This window comes from Ranitomeya imitator, chromosome 9 (genome assembly GCF_032444005.1).
Source record: "Ranitomeya imitator isolate aRanImi1 chromosome 9, aRanImi1.pri, whole genome shotgun sequence".
In the NCBI taxonomy this organism is placed as follows: Eukaryota; Metazoa; Chordata; class Amphibia; order Anura; family Dendrobatidae; genus Ranitomeya; species Ranitomeya imitator.
In genome coordinates, this window is record NC_091290.1 from 7,966,230 (window position 1) to 7,990,143 (window position 23,914).

The following is a 23,914-nucleotide window of genomic DNA, read 5'->3' on the forward strand; positions in this document are numbered from 1 at the left end:
GCAGAAAATTTCCTGTAAAAGAAAGCACATGGTTTGAACACTGAGCAACCAGAACCTCTCTGTGACAAAACCGCCCCTGCACCAATCTCAGAAGCATCAACCTCGACCTGGAACGGAAGAGAAACATCAGGTTGACACAACACAGGGGCACAGCAAAAACGACGCTTCAACTCCTGAAAAGCTTCCACGGCAGCAGAAGACCAATTAACCAAATCAGCACCCTTCTTGGTCAAATCGGTCAATGGTCTGGCAATGCTAGAAAAATTACAGATGAAGCGACGATAAAAATTAGCAAAGCCCAGGAATTTCTGCAGACTTTTTAGAGATGTCGGCTGAGTCCAATCCTGGATGGCCTGAACCTTAACCGGATCCATCTCGATAGTAGAAGGGGAAAAGATGAACCCCAAAAATGAAACTTTCTGCACACCGAAGAGACACTTTGATCCCTTCACGAACAAGGAATTAGCACGCAGTACCTGGAAAACCATTCTGACTTGCTTCACATGAGACTCCCAATCATCTGAGAAGATCAAAATATCATCCAAGTAAACAATCAAGAATTTATCCAGATACTCACGGAAAATGTCATGCATAAAAGACTGAAAAACAGATGGAGCATTGGCAAGTCCGAACGGCATCACCAGATACTCAAAATGACCCTCGGGCGTATTAAATGCCGTTTTCCATTCATCTCCCTGCCTGATTCTCAACAGATTATACGCACCACGAAGATCAATCTTAGTAAACCAACTAGCCCCCTTAATCCGAGCAAACAAGTCAGAAATCAATGGCAAGGGATACTGAAACTTAACAGTGATCTTATTAAGAAGGCGGTAATCAATACACGGTCTTAGCGAACCATCCTTCTTGGCTACAAAAAAGAACCCTGCTCCCAATGGTGACGACGATGGGCGAATATGTCCCTTCTCCAGGGACTCCTTCACATAACTGCGCATAGCGGTGTGTTCAGGTACGGACAAATTAAATAAACGACCCTTAGGGAATTTACTACCAGGAATCAAATCGATAGCACAATCACAATTCCTATGCGGAGGTAGGGCATCAGACTTGGACTCTTCAAATACATCCTGAAAGTCCGACAAGAACTCTGGGATGTCAGAAGGAATGGATGACGAAATAGACAAAAATGGAACATCACCATGTACTCCCTGACAACCCCAGCTGGTTACCGACATAGAGTTCCAATCCAATACTGGATTATGGGTTTGTAGCCATGGCAACCCCAACACGACCACATCATGCAAATTATGCAACACCAGAAAGCGAACAACTTCCTGATGTGCAGGAGCCATGCACATGGTCAGCTGGGCCCAGTACTGAGGCTTATTCTTGGCCAAAGGTGTAGCATCAATTCCTCTCAACGGAATAGGACACCGCAAAGGCTCCAAGAAAAATCCACAACGTTTAGCATAATCCAAATCCATCAGATTCAGGGCAGCGCCCGAATCCACAAACGCCATGACAGAATACGATGACAAAGAGCACATTAAGGTAATGGACAAAAGGAATTTGGACTGTACAGTACCAATAACGACAGAGCTATCGAACCGCCTAGTGCGTTTAGGACAATTAGAAATAGCATGAGTAGAATCACCACAATAGAAACACAGTCTGTTCAGACGTCTGTGTTCTTGCCGTTCTACTTTAGTCATAGTCCTGTCGCACTGCATAGGCTCAGGTTTACTCTCAGACAATACCGCCAGATGGTGCACAGATTTACGCTCGCGCAAGCGACGACCGATCTGAATGGCCAAGGACATAGACTCATTCAAACCAGCAGGCATAGGAAATCCCACCATTACATCCTTAAGAGCTTCAGAGAGACCCTTTCTGAACAAAGCCGCTAGTGCAGATTCATTCCACAGAGTGAGTACTGACCACTTCCTAAATTTCTGACAATATACTTCTACATCATCCTGACCCTGGCATAAAGCCAGCAGATTTTTCTCAGCCTGATCCACTGAATTAGGCTCATCGTAAAGCAATCCAAGCGCCTGGAAAAATGCATCAACATTACTCAATGCAGAATCTCCTGGTGCAAGAGAAAACGCCCAGTCCTGTGGGTCGCCGCGCAAAAAAGAAATAATAATCAAAACCTGTTGAATAGGATTACCAGAAGAATGAGGTTTCAAGGCCAAAAATAGCTTACAATTATTTCTGAAGCTCAGGAACTTAGTTCTGTCACCAAAAAACAAATCAGGAATTCTTGGTTCTAGCATCGATTTCTGATCAATAGTATCTTGAATCTTTTGTACATTTACAACGAGATTATCCATTGAGGAGCACAGAGCCTGAATATCCATGTCCACAGCTGTGTCCTGAAGCACTCTAATGTCTAGGGGAAAAAAAGACTGAAGACAGAGCTGAGGAAAAAAAAATGCTGTCAGGATTTCTTTTTTCCCTCTATTGGGAATCATTGGTGGGGCTCCTTGTACTGTTATGGCTGGCAATCAGGCAACACAGCGTGCAGTAATCAGCGCACATACAGAGATCTGGCAATAACCAAAAACAATAGGACGAGCTCTGAGACGTGGAATCTCTGTAGACTGCAGTACCTGATCTATCCTCACACAACTATAAGCAGCAGTGGATTGCGCCTATCACTACCTATGCAACTCGGCACTGCCTGAGGAGCTGACTAGCCTGAAGATAGAAATACAAGCCTGACTTACCTCAGAGAAATACCCCAAAGGAATAGGCAGCCCCCCACATATAATGACTGTTAGCAAGATGAAAAGACAAACGTAGGAATGAAATAGATTCAGCAAAGTGAGGCCCGATATTCTAGACAGAGCGAGGATAGCAAAGAGAACTATGCAGTCTACAAAAAACCCTAAAACGAACACCACGCAAAGGGGCAAAAAGACCCACCGTGCCGAACTAACAGCACGGCGGTGCACCCCTTTGCTTCTCAGAGCTTCCAGCAAAAGTTAATAGCAAGCTGGACAGAAAAAAACAGAAAACAAACTAGAAGCACTTATCTAGCAGAGCAGCAGGCCCAAGGGAAGATGCAGTAGCTCAGATCCAACACTGGAACATTGACAAGGAGCAAGGAAGACAGACTCAGGTGGAGCTAAATAGCAAGGCAGCCAACGAGCTCACCAAAACACCTGAGGGAGGAAGCCCAGAGACTGCAATACCACTTGTGACCACAGAAGTGAACTCAGCCACAGAATTCACAACAAAACCCATGCTGGCTGTGGTTACCTACCGTAGTGTATTCTTATCCAAGTACTTACATACATGCTGTTTAATAATTTGTTCAGAATCAATATCAAGTCACCAATACTAAAATCTGACTTTTACCTGGAGTCTATGTATTGTTCATCCCTGAGCTCCCCCTACCCTAGAGATCCCAGACTTTGCATAGAGTTGGTGATGAGTTCCCTGTGTATTAGCATAGTTTAGCAGAACTAAGAGCATGGAGAAGTGAATAAATTCCTGCCGTTGTACGGTATAAAGGAAGTCCGCACACTTCCCCCTTTAAATCAAATGAAAGAGTTTATCGCTCATCCCCGACATGTAGCCGGACGGTGCCCATTCATCATTGCATTGTGGTGGTCGCAAGTGAACTCCCGTGTGGATGTATGGTTTTCTACCAGGTGCCGGTGGTGGTAGGATGAATGCCCCCTGGAACATTGTATCCTGCAAGGTAAGCTCATTAGATCTGACTTTTTTTTGCAGGGACTATGCACAGTCTATGCTAAAAAACATAGTCCAAGGGTATAACTATAGGAGTTGCAAGCGTCCCCCCAGTACCTAGAGCCTATGGGGGACCCATATGAGAAGACCAATACTAATAAAGAGCCGTGATATTTGGGGCTAAGTTGGAGATTTTGCATTGAGGCCCAAAAGCGTCACATATCACCACTGAGCTAGTCAGTCTACGTATGGCTACCACCTTCAGAATATGGTGGGGTGAACCTTGTAGAGGTGTACGGAGTGGGCAAAATAGCCCTGGAGGAGGAAAGGGCCCACAGGGTCCCTATATCATGGTCATACCAGTGCAATAGATGTCGGCCCTGTTGTGGATTTTGCACGGAGCTGAAGTTACCCTTGTGGAGTGAAGTTTCTTGTACCGAGGTCTCAGCATGGACTAATTGTCTTCTCGGTTGACACTGCTCTTCCTCCTCAATGTCCGTTCTTGGTGTATACCATCCCCCGCCATCCTGAGGTCAGCCCATAGTCATGGTCGTTGTGTGTGTGTGTCATGGTGTGACCATGTCCTGTGTCATCACTCTGGGCCGTTTTCTGCACTCATCTCTGTGTTGTCAAACATCAAATTTCATCTTGCGAAATCTGAAATATTCTCCTGTTGTCGGTGACTTTGCAAATCTACGATTAAAGGGTTGTACTAAGTTTAGATTAATTGCTGGTCACGGTGTCACGTTATCTGCCGAGTTCCTCTGTTAGCATCCGTACACCTCCGTACACAGGCACAGAAACAAGTGGCTACCAGAAACCACAGGTGGCCACTAGATTCCTCCAATAACAAAAACGTTGGATGAAGAATATTGACATTTACACGTATTATGGTCGGGCAGCTCCACAGACATCAGGTCATTCGTTCATTTTTCCTATTGCTTGTTTTAGCCATTTATCGGCCGGCGACCATACTGCACTTTATGGTGTCATTAGCAGATGATTGTCTCCTATCGTTAAACCGCTTTAGATGCTGTGTTTTATCCTAACTGCGGCATCCAAAGGGGTCCAATGGCAGCTAGGAGAGCTCATGAATAAATGATATGTCTAGTTAATGCTGGAGTCACACTAAACGTATAAAAAATCGGTCCGAGTCTCCCTCCCGAGAGTCGCACGAGTGTAATGCGAGTGTCATGTGAGTACAATCCGATTTTTCACACCGAGCAGCCGATTTACATCCGACTGCAATGTGATTTTAACAAGAGCTTTTACATAGAGCAATTCCCACAGAAATAATAATAAATGGTGCATGGTCATGACTTCTGACTTCCTCTCACTGTCCTATTCAGATTCACCACAATATGGCTGCTGCATTCTTTGCCTCAGCTTTTATAGTGGCTATAATAGTCTCTCCTGAATGGCTGTGCTCTACCATATGATGGCTGCAAAGCAATATGGGGAAACCTATGCATTCGCTCCGGAGGTCATGTGAGCCTTCTCTGACTGATGTAATTCACACTAATCAACTGCTCATCTCTAAGTATAACAGTAGAAAGAGATGGAGTAAAAAAAAGTATCTAAAATCTTGAGCTTTGAGGACTCTGGGAATCAAAAACAATTCAGTTTTTTGGAAATTATTTGTAATTGACCCATGATAAGAGTGGTCATACTCTTTTCTTAGCTCCCTGGACAGCTCTTTGTCCCGACTATGCCCCATATATATGCACGCTCAGTACTGTTGAGCTTACATGCGCTTACAATTGGAAAACTCTCCAGTGCGACCCTTCATTTCCTCTCTCATTACAGACTCCTCTCTCCCCTCCAGTCGCCTCTGTCCCTTTATAGATACGTCTCTCCCCCCAGACTAGTCTGATCCTTCCCAACTCCTTAGATCCCTCCCTCCAGACTTCTCTGTCCCCAACAGACTTCACAAGACTCCTCTGTCCTTTGCCTTTAGACTCACCTGTCCTTCTCTTCCAGACTCCTTTGTCCCCAACATATTTCTGTCCTCCTCCAGACCCCTATATCCTCCTCCTATCTCCAGACTCCTGTGTCTTCTTCCCTCCAGTCTCCTCTGTCCTCCTTATCCAGACTTTTCTATCTCCTGCAGATTTATTTGTCCTTCTCCAGACCTCTTTGTCTTCTTCCTCCTCCAGACTCCTCTATCCCTTACAGAGTCCTATGTCCTCCTCTTCCAGACTCCTTTATTCCTTACAGACCCATCTGTTCTCATCCAGACTCATCTATCTCCTACAGTTTTCTCTACCCATGTCAAGACCCCCTCTGTCCTCCTCCTCCAGACTCCTCTGTCCTTCTCTAGACTCATCTGTCCTCCTCTTCTAGACTCCTCTATCCCCTACAGACCTCTCTGTCCTTGTCCTTGAAACTACTCTGTCTCCGTCCGGACTCTTTTATCTGCTAGAGTTTTCTCTGTCCACGTCAAGACTCCACTGTCCTTCTCTTCCAGACTCTTCTATACCCTACAGACTCCCTGTCCTCCTCCTCCAAACTCATCTGTCCTCCTCCAGACTCCTCTGTCCTCCTCCAGACTCCTCTGTCCTTCTCCAGACTCGTCTGTCCTCCTCTTCTCGACTTCTCTATCCCCTACAGAACCCTCTGTCCTTGTCCTCCAAACTACTCTGTCCCCTTCCGGACTGTTTTATCCCCTAGAGTTTTCTCTGTCCACGTCCAGACTCCCTGTCCTCCTCCTCCAGACTCCTCTGTCCTCCTCCAGACTCCTCTGTCCTCCTCCAGACTCCTCTGTCCTCCTCCAGACTCCTCTGTCCTCCTCCAGACTCCTCTGTCCTTCTCCAGACTCGTCTGTCCTCCTCCAGACTCCTCTATCCCCTACAGACCCCTCTGTCCTTGTCCGCCAAACTACTCTGTCCCCTTCCGGACTCTTTTATCCCCTAGAGTTTTCTCTGTCCACGTCCAGAGTCCCTGTCCTCCTCCTCCAGACCCCTCTGTTAACCTCATCCTTATCTCATCTGTCTTTCTCCTCCATCTAGTCACCTCTGTCCTCCTCCACACTCTTCTATTCCCTTCAGACCCTTCTATCACCTGAAGGCTCCACTCATGGCCTCTTAACCTCTTTGACTATGGCGGGATTGAAGATCTTGTTGGTACTGTAACTATATGGATCATCAACAAGATCTAATAGGTTATTTGTGGTCACGCCATAAGAAATAGCCTTTAGTGACAGGTGATTGCTCCGAGGTCCCGCCAAATGGGGTTGATTTCTGCTCGACCTTTGCTGATACAACGATCGGCCAAGCTGACCCTAGGAAGCATTAGGACTAAATGGCGGCCAGTTAATCTTCCAATATGTTTTTGGATGAAGATTGGAGGTAAACTCAGATGTGATGGACCAGTTCTGTAGGCCAGGTAGGTCATATCGGTCACGCCGTCAATAGCGTTTGTCCGCCTGTGGGTCCTGACACCAGCGAAGGGTTAAGGTCTGGAGACGCACCTGCTTCCACATCGCAGGTCCCTGTTCCCATAACTAGTCTTGTTCTGTGTCATAGGGGAAGTGTGAAGAAGTCGGGGTGCTACCTGCGTGAGGTGAGAAATGGAAAATGAGAAGTTGAGGCCACAAAATGATACAAAAATAAGGAACTGCTCCGGCCGACCCTCAGCGTCCGCCCTGTGCAGCCTCCACGTATTTCTGTGCCTCTAAACTCTTCATTTCTGCGTATTCGCTTTTTACATTTCTCCATGGACTTGTTTTTTTGTGGGACAAGAATGCCATAAAACAGTACAGAAAAAAATTCTAAGCGCGGCAAAACCAAATGCGATTATTTTATTAGGTTTTTTTTTGTGATCTATCGAGGATTACATTTATTTATTTTAATTTTAATTTGGTTTTAAACTCTTATTTTTTTGCATATTTTCATGGTACCCATCGGGAAATTGAACCTACGATCACTTGATTGTATGCAAAAAATGATGTAACACACAGTCATGGCTAAAAGTGTTGTCACCTTTGAAATTATTCCAGAAAATGAAGTGTTTTGCCCAGGAAATTATTACAATTCATCGTGTTTTGTTATATACATGTTTATTTCCTTTTTGAGTATTGGAACAAAAAAAAACAAAAAAAAAAAAAACAGAGAATAAAAGGCAAACTGGATATAATTTCACACAAAACCCCCAAAATGGGCGGTTCAAAATTGATGGCACCTTCCCAAAATTGTGGGTAAACAACTTTGTTTCCTTCATGTGATGCTCTTTCAAACTCACATGTGGCAAGTAACAGGTGTGGTAAATATGAATAGCACACCTGAAACCAGATATAAAGGGGAGAAGTTGTCTCAGTCTTCACATTGGGTGTCTGTGTGTCACACTAAGCATGGAGAACAGAAAAAGGAGAAGAGAACAGTCTGAGGTCTTGAGAAGCAAAATTGATGAACAATGTCAACAATCTCAAGGTTACAAGTCCATCTCCAGAGATCGTGATGTTCCTTTATCCACTGTGCGCAACATCATCTAGAAGTTTACAACCCATTGCACTGCAGCTAATGGACGGCAGGGAAAAATTGATGGCAGGTTGCAACACTGGATAGTCCAAATGGTGGATAAGTCCCAATCAAGGTCTAAAGAAATTCCAGCTGCCTTACAGGCCCAGGGTGAATCGGTGTCAGCGTGAACTATCCATTCACATGTAAATGAAATAAAAAGCTATGGCAGGAGACCCAGGAGGATCCCACTGCTGACACAGAGACATAAAAGCTAGACTAAAGTTGACCAAAATATACAAGAGTAAGCCAAAATCCTTCTGGGAAAGTGTCTTGTGGACAGACTAGACCAAGATGGAGTTTTTTGGTAAACACATAATTTTACTGTTTACTGAAAATGGAATGAGGCCTACAAAGACAAGAACACAGTACCTACAGTCAAATATGGAGGAGGTACAAATATGTTTTGGGGTTGTTTTGCTTCCTCTGGCTCTGGGTGCCTTGACTGTGTGCAATTTATCATTAAATCTGAAGATTACCAAAGGATTTGGGGGGGCAATGTAGTGCTCAGTGTCAAAAAGCTGTGTTTGAGTCCGAAGTCATGGGTGTTCCAGCAAGACAATGACTCCAAACATACTTCAACAAACCTCCAGAAATGGATGGAAACAAATATTAGCACCGAACTATATTATCAGACTGTGCTTCATAGGAAAACCAACAGGTCTGCATCTTCGGCCGACAATAGTGGAGGCCGATCTTTGCTTGTTTTGCACTAGGTATGCATCGATCCTGGAAAAACAAAATCCAGCTCACCATACCGACATTCCCAGGAGCTCGGAGCACGGAACTTCTGTGTCAGGGCGTGGACGAACAGGAAAGAGAAGGAGATCCAGCTCAACGAAATAGTGAAAAATCCATAATTTATTTCACTTAAAATATAGTGAAAGGACAAAACATCAGCATACAGAAAAAATTATAAAAACAAGGTCAACGCGTTTCCGGTGACTAAGCACCCTTAATCACTATATTTTAAGTGAAATAAATTATGGATTTTTCACTATTTCGTTGAGCTGGATCTCCTTCTCTTTCCTATGCATCCATCCTGCAGCTTCTGAGTGACCCCAAGGAGCTGTGACTACAATCCCTGTCTGTTCTAGACTCCCCTCCTCTTGGTGGCACCTGGTATTTTTCCTTCCGGAGAGATCTCATTTGCATATCTTCCCATAGTACATTGCAAATAGGATTCCTAGTGGCCTCAATAATTTCCATTCTCTCCGCCAACCTATGGATTTTGTAAGGAGAACTGACCAGTGTGTAGTGCATGTAAGGTCTGCGGCTCTCGGCGGACACTGGGGTGGATATTGGGGGCAAAACAGCCTCTCCCTAAGCTTTTGGGGAAAGAGGATGCCTATCTCTAAGCTTTATGGTGGTCTTCCAGGGCAGATGGATGGGGGACATGTCTGCTTTCCTAGACTTCTTCCATGTCCACCTCACTTTGTGATCCGCTGCTCGATTTTTGTACATAGGTGAAAAACTCACAATCTCGGTCTTCTGAAAATAAGAAAATATCTGTTCTACAAGAAGAAGCAAATTATGGACAAATTGTGCAAAATGGTGCAAGATGCAAGAGCTACAAGAACAGTCTGTGCAGTGGCGACCAAAAGTTTTGCTTTTTTTAAAAAGTGTGATTCCTTCTATCTGGTTGATGTGACGCCATTTTCCTGGTGATGAATTGAAGTTCCGTGAAGTTGTCATCGTACAAGACCTTAATTGTAGCCACAATGCTGTGGAATATCGCTACCGTCATTTAATGTAAGAAACCTGGCGGACAAAAGTGTTGGATCTACTATTTACTGATGACAACATGGAGAGTGTTTCATTGTTACGACGCCGTAACTTAGTATTTTGTAGCAGAACCTCCCGCTTTATTACTGCACCGACTGATGGGACATTGAGGCCTCTTGGGTATATGGCGTCCTGAGGGATCTCGCTCCATCTGCAAATCTGCAAACAATTCATCTTTATTACTCTACATCCAGACCCCAACTCGTGGCCCTAACTCATCCCAAAGGTGCTCTGTAGGGTGTAAATCAGGGGAATGGCTCGGCTATTGCAACAGGCGAACATTTTTCTTTGCTAACCAACATTTTACTATATTGGATGTGTGCTTAGGATCATTGTCTTGCTGGAATTTCCGGACCCTGCCTACTTTGGTTTTACCATGTGGCAGCATTATATTCTCCAGTATATCCTTGTACATGGCAGCATTCATATTTCCATGAATTCTATGCAGAGGGCCAATGGCAGATGCAGAAAAGCAGCCCCAAACCATTACATTGCCTCCACCATGCTTTACTGTAGGTGTGTGGAACCTTACATTGTTACATTTTCCAGTTGGACAGTATATACATTGCTTGCCATCACTAGCAAACAGATTGAACTTGGATTCATCTGAACACCTTAGACCAATCTGTCTCTTTCCATTGGCCGTGTTCTTTGGCAATCTCAAGTCGGACCTTCCAGTTCTTTGCAGAGATAAAAGGCTTCTTGGCTGGAACTCTTGCATTCAGCCCTACTGCTCTCAGCCACATATTACCGACTATTTTTGACCTCGTATTCTTCGTTCCTTTAGTGTGAAATCTGTGCAGCATTTTATAGACATCAGTTGCTGACTTCTTCTTTGTTGTGATCACCTTTGGAGGAAGTTTTCCGTGGTCGTCCACTTCTAGGTTTGTCAACTGTTCCGTAACCTTCTTTATTATTCTACGTGACACTTTGTCTCTGAGAGCAGTTGAATTCCATAGTTCCCTCTTTTTGGCTTTTGCTTGACTCCACTCTCAGAATAACAAGCTTGCCTGGCATCTGCTGATACATTTGGCTTTGTCTTTGCCATGTTTTAATAAAAAAAAACACACAAACAATAAAAGAAAATTGGGGAAAAATTGGACTACCCACGACAAGATATGCAAAACATTTGGCCCAGCAAATGTGAAAAACTAACTCATAAAGGGATAAAACTATGTTAGACACAATTTTGATCCTTATAGCCGACAAGCATTTGCTTCCGGTTTACTAAAATCACCAGGAAAATGGCAACAACCAGACAGAAGGAATCACACTTTAAAAAAAAAAAAAAGGTTGGTCGCCATTGTAAGTGAAGGGTGTGGGGGGTATCATGTCCTGGGGCCCATGATGCAATAATTTAATTTCCAGAAATGCAAAATTTGCGCTAGATGGAGGCTCCTCGCTGCACCAAGTGTGTCTCAGGGTCTTTTTAGTGAAGCGCGCTGTAACTTCGCCATATCAGTAGATAACGCCACTGACAGATATTCCAGATAACAGTTTCGTCACTGGGGCAGAATTTTGTGTAAATTTGTTTCCTGATAATAAAGCCACATTTACCGAGTCAGAATAACACAAAACGTTCAATGTTCACCTTGGGATCTGCAGGGTCAGGGACCGGTGTGGTGGAGCCGAGCAGAAGGTCCGTGGGTCTGCACAGGGCGACATTATCATGGTGGACACAAGGAAGCGATAACTGATACCTACATTCTTTATTAAATCTGCCCCCCCTGTAGTTACAGTGTACCCTCTAATTTCACAGCAGCCCCCTACTCCCCAGTAATCACATCATTCTCTATCTCCCCAGTACTCACATCATTCTCCATCCCCCCAGTAATCACATCATTCTCCATCTCCCCAGTAGTCACATCATTCTCTATCTCCCCAGTACTCACATCATTCTCCATCTCCCCAGTAATCACATCATTCCCCTTCTCCCCAGTAATCACATCATTCCCCTTCTCCCCAGTAATCACATCATTCTCCATCCCCCCAGTAATCACATCATTCTCCATCCCCCCAGTAATCACATCATTCTCCATCTCCCCAGTAGTCACATCATTCTCTATCTCCCCAGTACTCACATCATTCTCCATCTCCCCAGTAATCACATCATACCCCTTCTCCCCAGTAATCACATCATTCCCCTTCTCCCCAGTAATCACATCATTCTCCATCTCCCCAGTAATCACATCATTCTCTATCTCCCCAGTACTCACATCATTCTCCATCTCCCCAGTAGTCACATCATTCTCCATCTCCCCAGTACTCACATCATTCTCCATCTCCCCAGTAGTCATATCATTCTCTATCTCCCCAGTACTCACATCATTCTCCATCTCCCCAGTAATCACATCATTCTCTATCTCCCCAGTACTCACATCATTCTCCATCCCCCCAGTAATCACATCATTCTCCATCTCCCCAGTAATCACATCATTCTCCATCTCCCCAGTAATCACATCATTCCCCATCTCCCCAGTAATCTCATCATTCTCCATCTCCCCAGTAATCACATCTTTCCCCATCTCCCCAGTAATCACATCATTCCCCTTCTCCCCAATTATCACATCATTCTCCATCTCCCCAGTAATCACATCATTCCCCTTCTCCCCAGTACTCACATCAGTCTCCATCTCCCCAGTAATCACATCATTCTCCATCTCCCCAGTAGTCACATCATTCTCCATCTCCCAGTACTCACATCATTCTCCATCTCCCCAGTAATCACATCATTCCCCATCTCCCCAGTACTCAAATCATTCTCCATCCCCCCAGTAATCACATCATTCTCCATCTCCCCAGTAGTCACATCATTCTCCATCTCCCCAGTACTCGCATCATTCTCCATCTCCCCAGTAATCACATCATTCCCCATCTCCCCAGTACTCACATCATTCTCCATCCCCCCAGTAATCACATCATTCTCCATCTCCCCAATAATCACATCATTCCCCATCTCCCCAGTACTCACATCATTCTCCATCTCCCCAGTAATCACATCATTCTCCATCTCCCCAGTAGTCGCATCATTCTCCATCTCCCCAGTACTCGCATCATTCTCCATCTCCCCAGTAATCACATCATTCCCCATCTCCCCAGTACTCACATCATTCTCCATCCCCCCAGTAATCACATCATTCTCCATCTCCCCAGTAATCACATCACTCTCCATCTCCCCAGTAATCACGTCATTCTCCATCTCCCCAGTAATCACATAATTCCCCTTCTCCCCGGTAATCACATCATTCTCCATCTCCCCAGTAATCACATCATTCCCCTTCTCCCCAGTAATCACATCATTCTCTATCTCCCCAGTACTCACATCATTCCCCATCTCCCCAGTAATCACATCATTTTCCATCTCCCCAGTAATCACATCATTCTCCATCTCCCCAGTAATCACATCATTCTCCATCTCCCCAGTAATCACATCATTCTCCATCTCCCCAGTAGTCACATCATTCCCCGTCTCCCCAGTAATCACATCATTCCCCATCTCCCCAGTAATCACATAATTCTCCATCTCCCCAGTAATCACATCATTCCCCTTCTCCCCAGTAATCACATCATTCCCCATCTCCCCAGCAATTAGAGCATTCTCCATCTCCCCAGTAATCACATCATTCTCCATCTCCCCAGTAATCACATCATTCCCCTTCTCCCCAATAATAACATCATTCCCCATCTCCCGAGTAGTCACATCATTCCCCATCACCCGAGTAATCTTATAATTCCTCATCTCCCCCAGTAATCACATAAAATTCCCCATCTCCCCAGTAATCACATTTTTCCCCTTCTCCCCAGTAATCACATCATTCCCCATCTCCCCAGTAATCACATCATTCCTCATCTCCCCAGTAATCACATCATTCCCCATCTCCCCAGTAATCACTTCATTCCTCATCTCTCCAGTAATCACATCATTCCCCATCTCCCAGTAATCACATCATTCTCCATCTCCCCAGTAATCTCATCATTCCCCATCTCCCCAGTAATCACATCATTCCCCATCTCCCCAGTAATCACTTCATTCACCATCTCCCCAGTAATCACATCATTCCCCATCTCCCCAGTAATCACATCATTCCCCATCTCCCCAGTAATCACATCATTCCCCATCTTCCCAGTAATCACATCATTCCCCATCTCCCAGTAATCACATCTTTCCCCATCTCCCCAGTAAGCACATCATTCCCCTTCTCCCCAATTATCACATCATTCTCCATCTCCCCAGTAATCACATCATTCCCCTTCTCCCCTTTAATCACATCATTCCCCATCTCCCCAGTAATCACATCATTCTCCATCTCCCCAGTAATCACATCATTCCCCATCTCCCCAGTAATCACATCATTCCCCTTCTCCCCAATTATCACATCATTCTCCATCTCCCCAGTAATCACATCATTCCCCTTCTCCCCAATAATCACATCATTCCCCATCTCCCCAGTAATCACATCTTTCCCCATCTCCCCAGTAATCACATCATTCCCCATCACCCAAGTAATCTCATAATTCCCCATCTCCCCCAGTAATCACATTTTTCCTTTTCTCCCCAGTAATCACATCATTCCTCATCTCCCCAGTAATCACATCATTCCCCTTCTCCCCAGTAATCACATCATTCCCCTTCTCCCCAATTATCACATCATTCTCCATCTCCCCAGTAATCACATCATTCCCCTTCTCCCCAATTATCACATCATTCCCTATCTCCCCAGTAATCACATCATTCCCCATCTCCCCAGTAATCACATAATTCCCCATCTCCCCAGTAATCTCATAATTCCCCATCTCCCCAGTAATCACATAATTCCCCATCTCCCCAGTAATCACATTTTTCCCCTTCTCCCCAGTAATCACATAATTCCCCATCTCCCCAGTAATCCCATTTTTCCCCTTCTCCCCAGTAATCACATCATTACCCATCTCCCCAGTAATCACATCATTCCCCATCTCCCCAGTAATCACATCTTTCCCCATCTCCCCAGTAATCACATCATTCCCCATCTCCCCAGTAATCACATCATTACCCATCTCCCCAGTAATTACATCATTACCCATCTCCCCAGTAATCACATAATTCCCCTTCTCCCCAGTAATCACATCATTCCCCATCTCCCCAGTAATCACATCATTCCCCATCTCCCCAGTAATCACATAATTCCCCTTCTCCCCAGTAATCACATCATTCCCCATCTCCCCAGTAATCACATCATTCCCCATCTCCCCAGTAATCACATCATTACCCATCTCCCCAGTAATTACATCATTCCCCATCTCCCCAGTAGTCATATCATTCCCCATCTCCCCAGTAATCACATCATTCCCCATCTCCCCAGTAATCACATAATTCCCCATCTCCCCAGTAATCACATCATTCCCCTTCTCCCCAGTTCTTGCAGCTTCTCCATCACACATTGGACACATAATTTCTCTTCCTTCCCAATATACCCAGCAGAACATTATCTGACTAGCATCCCCCTACCTGCCTAATCATCACAGCACCCCCCACCTCCCCAGTTGTCACATCAGACACCAATCTCCAAAGTCTTCACAGCCTCCATAATCCGCCTTGAACTCGCAGCAGCCTCCAACAGTCATCAAAAAAGCGCCACATCTCCCCAATAATCACTACTGCCCCTATCTATCCAGTAGTCACAATAGCCCCTCTAACCACATTAGTCACAAAGGCCCCTGTCTATCACAGCAGACCCCATTTAAACAATAGTTACCGTAAGACCCCCACTTAGTAGTCAAGCAGGTACCATCCCTAATCCCCAGTAATGAGTGCAGTCCCTTTGCTTCCCCAATAGTCACAGCAGTCCGTGCTCCACAGCACAAGGAAGCAGGAATCTGTGTCAGGCAGATGTGAAGTATCCAGACTCTCTGTATATACAGTATACATATATACACACAGTATGTGCGGGGCCCCGGTGTGACGTGTGGATTTCCTAATTCCGAGTGCCGCGTTCCTATAACATCAGATTTGGTTCCGGTAATTCTTCTCAATATAAAAATGTGCAGAAGTTCACGTCATCTGCTGAAAACAAAACGACAACATTGGTCTTTACAAAACGTAATATTTGTGAAACCCCTACAGGAAATGAAGAGTCACGACGACCAGATTTTTACTAATTTGCCATTTTGAATTACTGTACACAGCAGTTACTTATAGAGGTGCTATCAGTCATTGTACAGGAGGAGGAGGAGGTGAGCTGTGATATCACCTACTGTGAATGGTGGATCCTGTGTTAACTACTGTATATAGAGGTGTTATCAGTCATTGTACAGAAGGAGGAGGTGAGCTGTGACATCACCTATTGTGAATGGTGGATCCTGTGTTATCTACTGTATATAGAGGTGTTATCAGTCATTGTACAGGAGGAGGAGGTGAGCTGTGACATCACCTATTGTGAATGGTGGATCCTGTGTTATCTACTGTATATAGAGGTGTTATCAGTCATTGTACAGAAGGAGGAGGTGAGCTGTGACATCACCTATTGTGAATGGTGGATCCTGTGTTATCTACTGTATATAGAGGTGTTATCAGTCATTGTACAGGAGGAGGAGGAGGTGAGCTGTGATATCATCTACTGTGAATGGTGGATCCTGTGTTATCTACTGTATATAGAGGTGTTATCAGTCATTGTACAGAAGGAGGAGGTGAGCTGAGACATCACCTATTGTGAATGGTGGATCCTGTGTTATCTACTGTATATAGAGGTGTTATCAGTCATTGTACAGGAGGAGGAGGAGGTGAGCTGTGACATCACCTATAGTGAATGGTGGATCCTGTGTTATCTACTGTATATAGAGGTGTTATCAGTCATTGTACAGGAGGAGGTGAGATGTGACATCACCTATTGTGAATGGTGGATCCTGTGTTATCTACTGTATATAGAGGTGTTATCAGTCATTGTACAGGAGGAGGAGGAGGTGAGCTGTGACATCACCTATTGTGAATGGTGGATCCTGTGTTATCTACTGTATATAGAGGTGTTATCAGTCTTTGTACAGGAGGAGGAGGTGAGCTGTGACATCGCATATTGTGAATGGTGGACCCTGTGTTATCTACTGTATATAGAGGTGTTATCAGTCATTGTACAGAAGGAGGAGGAGGTGAGCTGTGACATCACCTATTGTGAATGGTGGATCCTGTGTTATCTACTGTATATAGAGGTGTTATCTGTTATGACCTGGTGGTAAGGACAATAATGGACCTGGTGGTTAAGAGCACACGGAATGACCTGATAGTTACAAATAATATAGGACGAGCTCTGAGACGTGGGAACTCTGCTGACCGCAATCCCTAATCCTATCACACACACTAGAAATAGCCGTGGATTGCTCCTAACGCTCCCTATGCAACTCGACACAGCCTAAGGAACTAGCTAGCCCTGAAGATAGAAAAAAAGCCTACCTTGCCTCAGAGAAATTCCCCAAAGGAAAAGGCAGCCCCCCACATATAATGACTGTGAGTAAAGATGAAAATACAAACACAGAGATGAAATAGATTTAGCAAAGTGAGGCCCGACTTACTGAACAGACTGAGGATAGGAAAGGTAACTTTGCGGTCAGCACAAAAAACTACAAAAAGACCACGCAGAGGGCGCAAAAGACCCTCCGCACCGACTCACGGTGCGGAGGCGCTCCCTCTGCGTCCCAGAGCTTCCAGCAAGCAAGACAAAAATCAAAATAGCAAGCTGGACAGAAAAATAGCAAACTAAAGAAAAACAAGCAGGAACTTAGCTTCTGCTGGGAAGACAGGTCACAAGAACGATCCAGGAGTGAACTAGACCAATACTGGAACATTGACAGGTGGCATGGAGCAATGATCTAAGTGGAGTTAAATAGAGCAGCCAGCTAACGAATTAACCTCGTCACCTGTGGAAGGAAACTCAGAAGCCGCAGCCCCATGGACAGAACCAGCCGAAGTACCATTCATGACCACAGGAGGGAGCTTGACAACAGAATTCACAACAGTACCCCCCCCTTGAGGAGGGGTCACCAAACCCTCACCAGAGCCCCCAGGCCGACCAGGATGAGCCAAATGAAAGGCACTAACCAGATCGGCAGCATGAACATCGGAGGCAAAGACCCAGGAATTATCTTCCTGACCATAACCCTTCCACTTGACCAGGTACTGGAGTTTCCGTCTCGAAATACGAGAATCCAAAATCTTCTCCACCACATACTCCAACTCCCCCTCAACCAACACCGGGGCAGGAGGATCAACGCATGGAACCACAGGCGCCACGTATCTCCGCAACGACCTATGGAATACATTATGGATGGCAAAAGAAGCTGGAAGGGTCAAACGAAACGACACAGGATTGAGAACCTCCGAAATCTTTTACCGACCAATGAAACAAGGCTTAAACTTAGGAGAGGAAACCTTCATAGGAACATAACGAGACGACAACCAATCCAAATCCCCAACACGAAGTCGGGGACCCGCACAGCGCCGGCGGTTAGCGAAACGTTGAGCCTTCTCCTGGGACAATGTTAAATTGTCTACCACATGAGTCCAAATCTGCTGTAACCTATCCACCACAGTATCTACACCAGGACAGTCCGAAGACTCAACCTGCCCTGAAGAGAAACGAGGATGGAAACCAAAATTGCAGAAAAACGGCGAAACCAAAGTAGCCGAGCTGGCCCGATTATTAAGGGCGAACTCAGCCAAAGGCAAAAAGGACACCCAATCATCCTGATCAGCAGAAACAAAGCATCTCAGATATGTTTCCAAAGTCTGATTAGTTCGTTCGGTTTGGCCATTTGTCTGAGGATGGAAAGCCGAGGAAAAAGACAAATCAATGCCCATCCTAGCACAAAAGGCTCGCCAAAACCTCGAAACAAACTGGGAACCTCTGTCCGAAACGATGTTCTCTGGAATGCCATGTAAACGAACCACATGCTGGAAAAACAATGGCACCAAATCAGAGGAGGAAGGCAACTTAGACAAGGGTACCAAATGGACCATCTTAGAGAAGCGATCACAAACCACCCAAATGACCGACATCTTTTGAGAGACAGGGAGATCCGAAATAAAATCCATAGAGATATGCGTCCAGGGCCTCTTCGGGACCGGCAAGGGCAAAAGCAACCCACTGGCACGAGAACAGCAGGGCTTAGCCTGAGCACAAGTCCCACAGGACTGCACAAAAGAACGCACATCCCGCGACAAAGACGGCCACCAAAAGGATCTAGCCACCAAATCTCTGGTACCAAAGATTCCAGGATGCCCAGCCTACATTGAACAATGAATCTCAGAGATACTTCTACTAGTCCATCTATCAGGGACAAACAGTTTCTCCGCTGGGCAACGGTCAGGTCTCTCAGCCTGAAATTTTTGCAGCACCCGCCGCAAATCAGGGGAGATGGCAGACAAAATTACCCCCTCTTTGAGAATACCCGCCGGCTCAGGAACACCCGGAGAGTCAGGCACAAAACTCCTTGACAGGGCATCAGCCTTCACATTCTTAGAGCCTGGAAGGTACGAAACCACAAAATCAAAGTGGGAGAAAAATAGCGACCAACGAGCCTGTCTAGGATTCAACCGTTTGGCAGACTCGAGATAAGTCAAATTCTTGTGATCCGTCAAGACCACCACGCGATGCTTGGCTCCTTCAAGCCAATGACGCCACTCCTCGAATGCCCACTTCATGGCCAACAACTCTCGATTGCCAACATCATAATTGCGCTCAGCAGGCGAAAACTTTCTAGAAAAGAAGGCACATGGTTTCATCACCGAGCCATCAGAACTTCTTTGCGACAAAACAGCCCCTGCTCCAATCTCAGAAGCATCAACCTCGACCTGAAACGGGAGCGAAACATCTGGCTGGCACAACACAGGGGCAGAAGAAAAACGATGCTTTAACTCCTGAAAAGCTTCCACAGCCGCAGAAGACCAATTGACCACATCAGCACCCTTCTTGGTCAAATCAGTCAACGGTTTAGCAACACTAGAAAAATTACTGATGAAGCGACGATAAAAATTAGCAAAGCCCAGGAACTTTTGCAGGCTCTTCACAGATGTCGGCTGAGTCCAATCATAAATGGCCTGGACTTTAACAGGGTCCATCTCGATAGTAGAAGGGGAAAAAATGAAACCCAAAAATTAAACCTTCTGAACTCCAAAGAGACACTTTGACCCCTTCACAAACAAGGAATTCGCACAAAGGACCTGGAACACCATTCTGACCTGCCTCACGTGAGACTCCCAGTCATCCGAAAAGACCAAAATATCATCCAAATATACAATCAGGAATTTATCCAGGTACTCTCGGAAGATGTCATGCATAAAGGACTGAAACACAGATGGAGCATTAGAAAGCCCGAATGGCCTAACCAGGTACTCAAAATGGCCCTCGGGCGTATTAAATGCTGTTTTCCATTCATCGCCCCGTTTAATACGCACAAGATTATACGCACCACGAAGATCTATCTTGGTGAACCAACTAGCCCCCTTAATCCGAGGAAACAAATCAGACAGCAGCGGCAAAGGGTACTGAAATTTGACTGTGATCTTATTAAGAGGCGGTAATCAATACAAGGTCTCAACGAACCATCCTTCTTGGCCACAAAAAAGAACCCTGCTCCCAATGGTGACGACGACGGGCGAATATGACCCTTCTCCAAGGATTCCTTTACATAACTCCGCATAGCGGCGTGCTCTGGCACAGATAAATTGAACAGTCGGCCCTTAGGAAACTTACTACCAGGAATCAAATTGATAGCACAATCGCAATCCCTATAAGGAGGTAGGGCACTGGATTTGGGCTCATCAAATACATCCCGGTAATCCGACAAAAACTCCGGGACTTCAGAAGGGGTGGATGACGAAATAGACAAAAATGGAACATCACCATGTACCCCCTGACAACCCCAGCTGGACACAGCCATTGATTTCCAATCCAATACTGGATTATGGACCTGTAGCCATGGCAACCCCAAAACGACCACATCATGCAGATTATGCAACACCAAAAAGCGAATATCCTCCTGATGTGCAGGAGCCATGCACATGGTCAGTTGGGTCCAGTACTGAGGCTTATTCTTGGCCAAAGGCGTAGCATCAATTCCTCTCAATGGAATAGGACACTGCAAGGGCTCCAAGAAAAAAACACAGCGCCTAGCATACTCCAAGTCCATCAAATTCAGGGCAGCGCCTGAATCCACAAATGCCATAACAGAATAGGATGACAGAGAGCAAATCAGAGTAACGGACAAAAGAAATTTCGACTGTACCGTACCAATGGTGGCAGACCTAGCGAACCGCTTAGTGCGCTTATGACAATTGGAGATAGCATGAGTGGAATCACCACAGTAAAAACACAGCCCATTCCGACGTCTGTGTTCTTGCCGTTCAGCTCTGGTCAAAGTCCTATCACATTGCATAGGCTCAGGTCTGTGCTCAGATAATACCGCCAAATGGTGCACAGCTTTACGCTCACGCAAGCGTCGATCGATCTGAATGGCCAAAGACATAGACTCATTCAGACCAGCAGACATGGGAAATCCCACCATGACATCCTTAAGGGCTTCAGAGAGACCCTTTCTGAAAATTGCTGCCAGGGCACATTCATTCCACTGAGTGAGCACAGACCACTTTCTAAACTTCTGACAATATATTTCTATCTCATCCTGACCCTGACACAGAGCCAGCAAGATTTTCTCTGCCTGATCCACTGAATTTGGTTCATCATAAAGCAATCCGAGCGCCAGAAAATAACGCATCAACATCACGCAATGCCGGATCTCCTGGCGCAAGGGAAAATGCCCAGTCTTGAGGGTCACCACTAGTGTTGAGCATTCCGATACCGCAAGTATCGGGTATCGGCCGATACTTGCGGTATCGGAATTCCGATACCGAGATCCGATACTTTTGTGGTATCGGGTATCGGTATCGGATACATAGAGATGTGTAAAATAAAGAATTAAAATAAAAAATATTGATATATTTACCTCTCCGGCGGCCCCTGGACTCAGCGCGGGTAACCGGCAGGCTTCGTTGTTCAAAATCAGCGCTTTTAGGACCTGAGAATCACGTCCCGGCTTCTGATTGGTCGCGGGCCGCCCATGTGACCGCCACGCGACCAATCACAAGCCGCGACGTCACCGCAAGCTATTAACGCGCTCATTTTTAAAAATGAGCGCGTTCATGGCTTTCAAAGACGTAGCGGCTTGTGATTGGTCGCGTGGCCGCGACCAATCACAAGCCGCGACGTCACCGCAAGCTATTAACGCGCTCATTTTTAAAAATGAGCGCGTTAATGGCTTTCAAAGACGTAGCGGCTTGTGATTGGTCGCGTGGCCGCGACCAATCACAAGCCGCGACGTCACCGCAAGCTATTAACGCGCTCATTTTTAAAAATGAGCGCGTTAATGACTTTCAAAGACGTAGCGGCTTGTGATTGGTCGCGGCCACGCGACCAATCAGAAGCCGCTACGTCTTTGAAAGTCATTAACGCGCTCATTTTAAAAAATGAGCGCGTTAATAGCTTGCGGTGACGTCGCGGCTTGTGATTGGTCGCGTGGCGGTCACATGGGCGGCCCGCGACCAATCAGAAGCCGGGACGTGATTCTCAGGTCCTAAAAGCGCTGATTTTGAACAAAGAAGCCTGCCGGTTACCCGCGCTGAGTTCAGGGGCCGCCGGAGAGGTAAATATATCAATATTTTTTATTTTAATTCTTTATTTTACACATCCCTATGGATCCCAGGGCCTGAAGGAGAGTTTCCTCTCCTTCAGACCCTGGGAACCATGAGAATACCTTCCGATACTTGATGTCCCATTGACTTGTATTGGTATCGGATATCGGTATCGGCGATATCCGATATTTTTCGGGTATCGGCCGATACTATCCGATACCGATACTTTCAAGTATCGGACGGTATCGCTCAACACTAGTCACCACGTAACAAAGAAATAATGATCTTTACTTGTTGAACAGGGTCACCTGAGGAGCGAGGTTTCAAAGCAAGAAACAATTTACAATTATTTTTGAAATTCAGAAACTTAGATCTATCCCCAAAAAACAAATCAGGAATTGGAATCCTAGGCTCTGACATCGGATTCTGAACCACAAAATCTTGAATGTTTTGTATCCGTGTAGTGAGATTATTCATACAAGAGGACAGACCTTGAATGTCCATGTCTACACCTGTGTCCTGAACCACCCAGAGGTAAAGGGGAAAAGAGAGACAAAACACACTGCAAAGAAAAAAAAAATGGTCTCAGAACTTCTCTTATCCCTCTATTGAGATGCATTAATACTTTTGGCCACCTGTACTGTTATGACCTGGTGGTAAGGACAATAATGGACCTGGTGGTTAAGAGCACACGGAATGACCTGATAGTTACAAATAATATAGGACGAGCTCTGAGACGTGGGAACTCTGCTAACCGCAATCCCTAGTCCTATCACACACACTAGAAATAGCCGTGGATTGCTCCTAACGCTCCCTATGCAACTCTGCACAGCCTAAGGAACTAGCTAGCCCTGAAGATAGAAAAAAAAGCATACCTTGCCTCATAGAAATTCCCCAAAGGAAAAGGCAGCCCCCCACATATTATGACTGTGAGTAAAGATGAAAATACAAACACAGATATGAAATAGATTTAGCAAAGTGAGGCCCAACTTACTGAACAGACTGAGGATAGGAAAGGTAACTTTGCGGTCAGCACAAAAAACTACCAAAAGACCACGCAGAGGGCACAAAAGACCCTCCGCACCGACTCACGGTGCGGAGGCGCTCCCTCTGCGTCCCAGAGCTTCCAGCAAGCAAGACAAAAATCAAAATAGCAAGCTGGACAGAAAAATAGCAAACTAAAGAAAAACAAGCAGGAACTTAGCTTCTGCTGGGAAGACAGGTCACAAGAACGATCCAGGAGAGAACAGACCAATACTGGAACATTGACAGGTGGCATGGAGCAATGATCTAAGTG

At 45.5% G+C, this 23,914-nt stretch overlaps 1 protein-coding gene across 2 annotated transcripts in view; it reads left to right on the forward strand.

Moving 5' to 3' along the window:
- Positions 1-3,492: 3,492 nt before the first annotated feature.
- The window catches only part of SPI1 (Spi-1 proto-oncogene), a 52,133-nt gene continuing 31,711 nt past the window's right edge, over positions 3,493-23,914 (forward strand). Inside the window, exon 1 of one of the 2 annotated variants that reach the window (XM_069739730.1) lies at positions 3,493-3,673. In XM_069739730.1, the coding sequence (XP_069595831.1) occupies positions 3,605-3,673 (69 nt within the window). In that variant the 5' untranslated portion in view covers positions 3,493-3,604. The remainder of the gene's footprint in view (positions 3,674-23,914) is intronic. The other variant, XM_069739731.1, reaches the window with a different exon arrangement.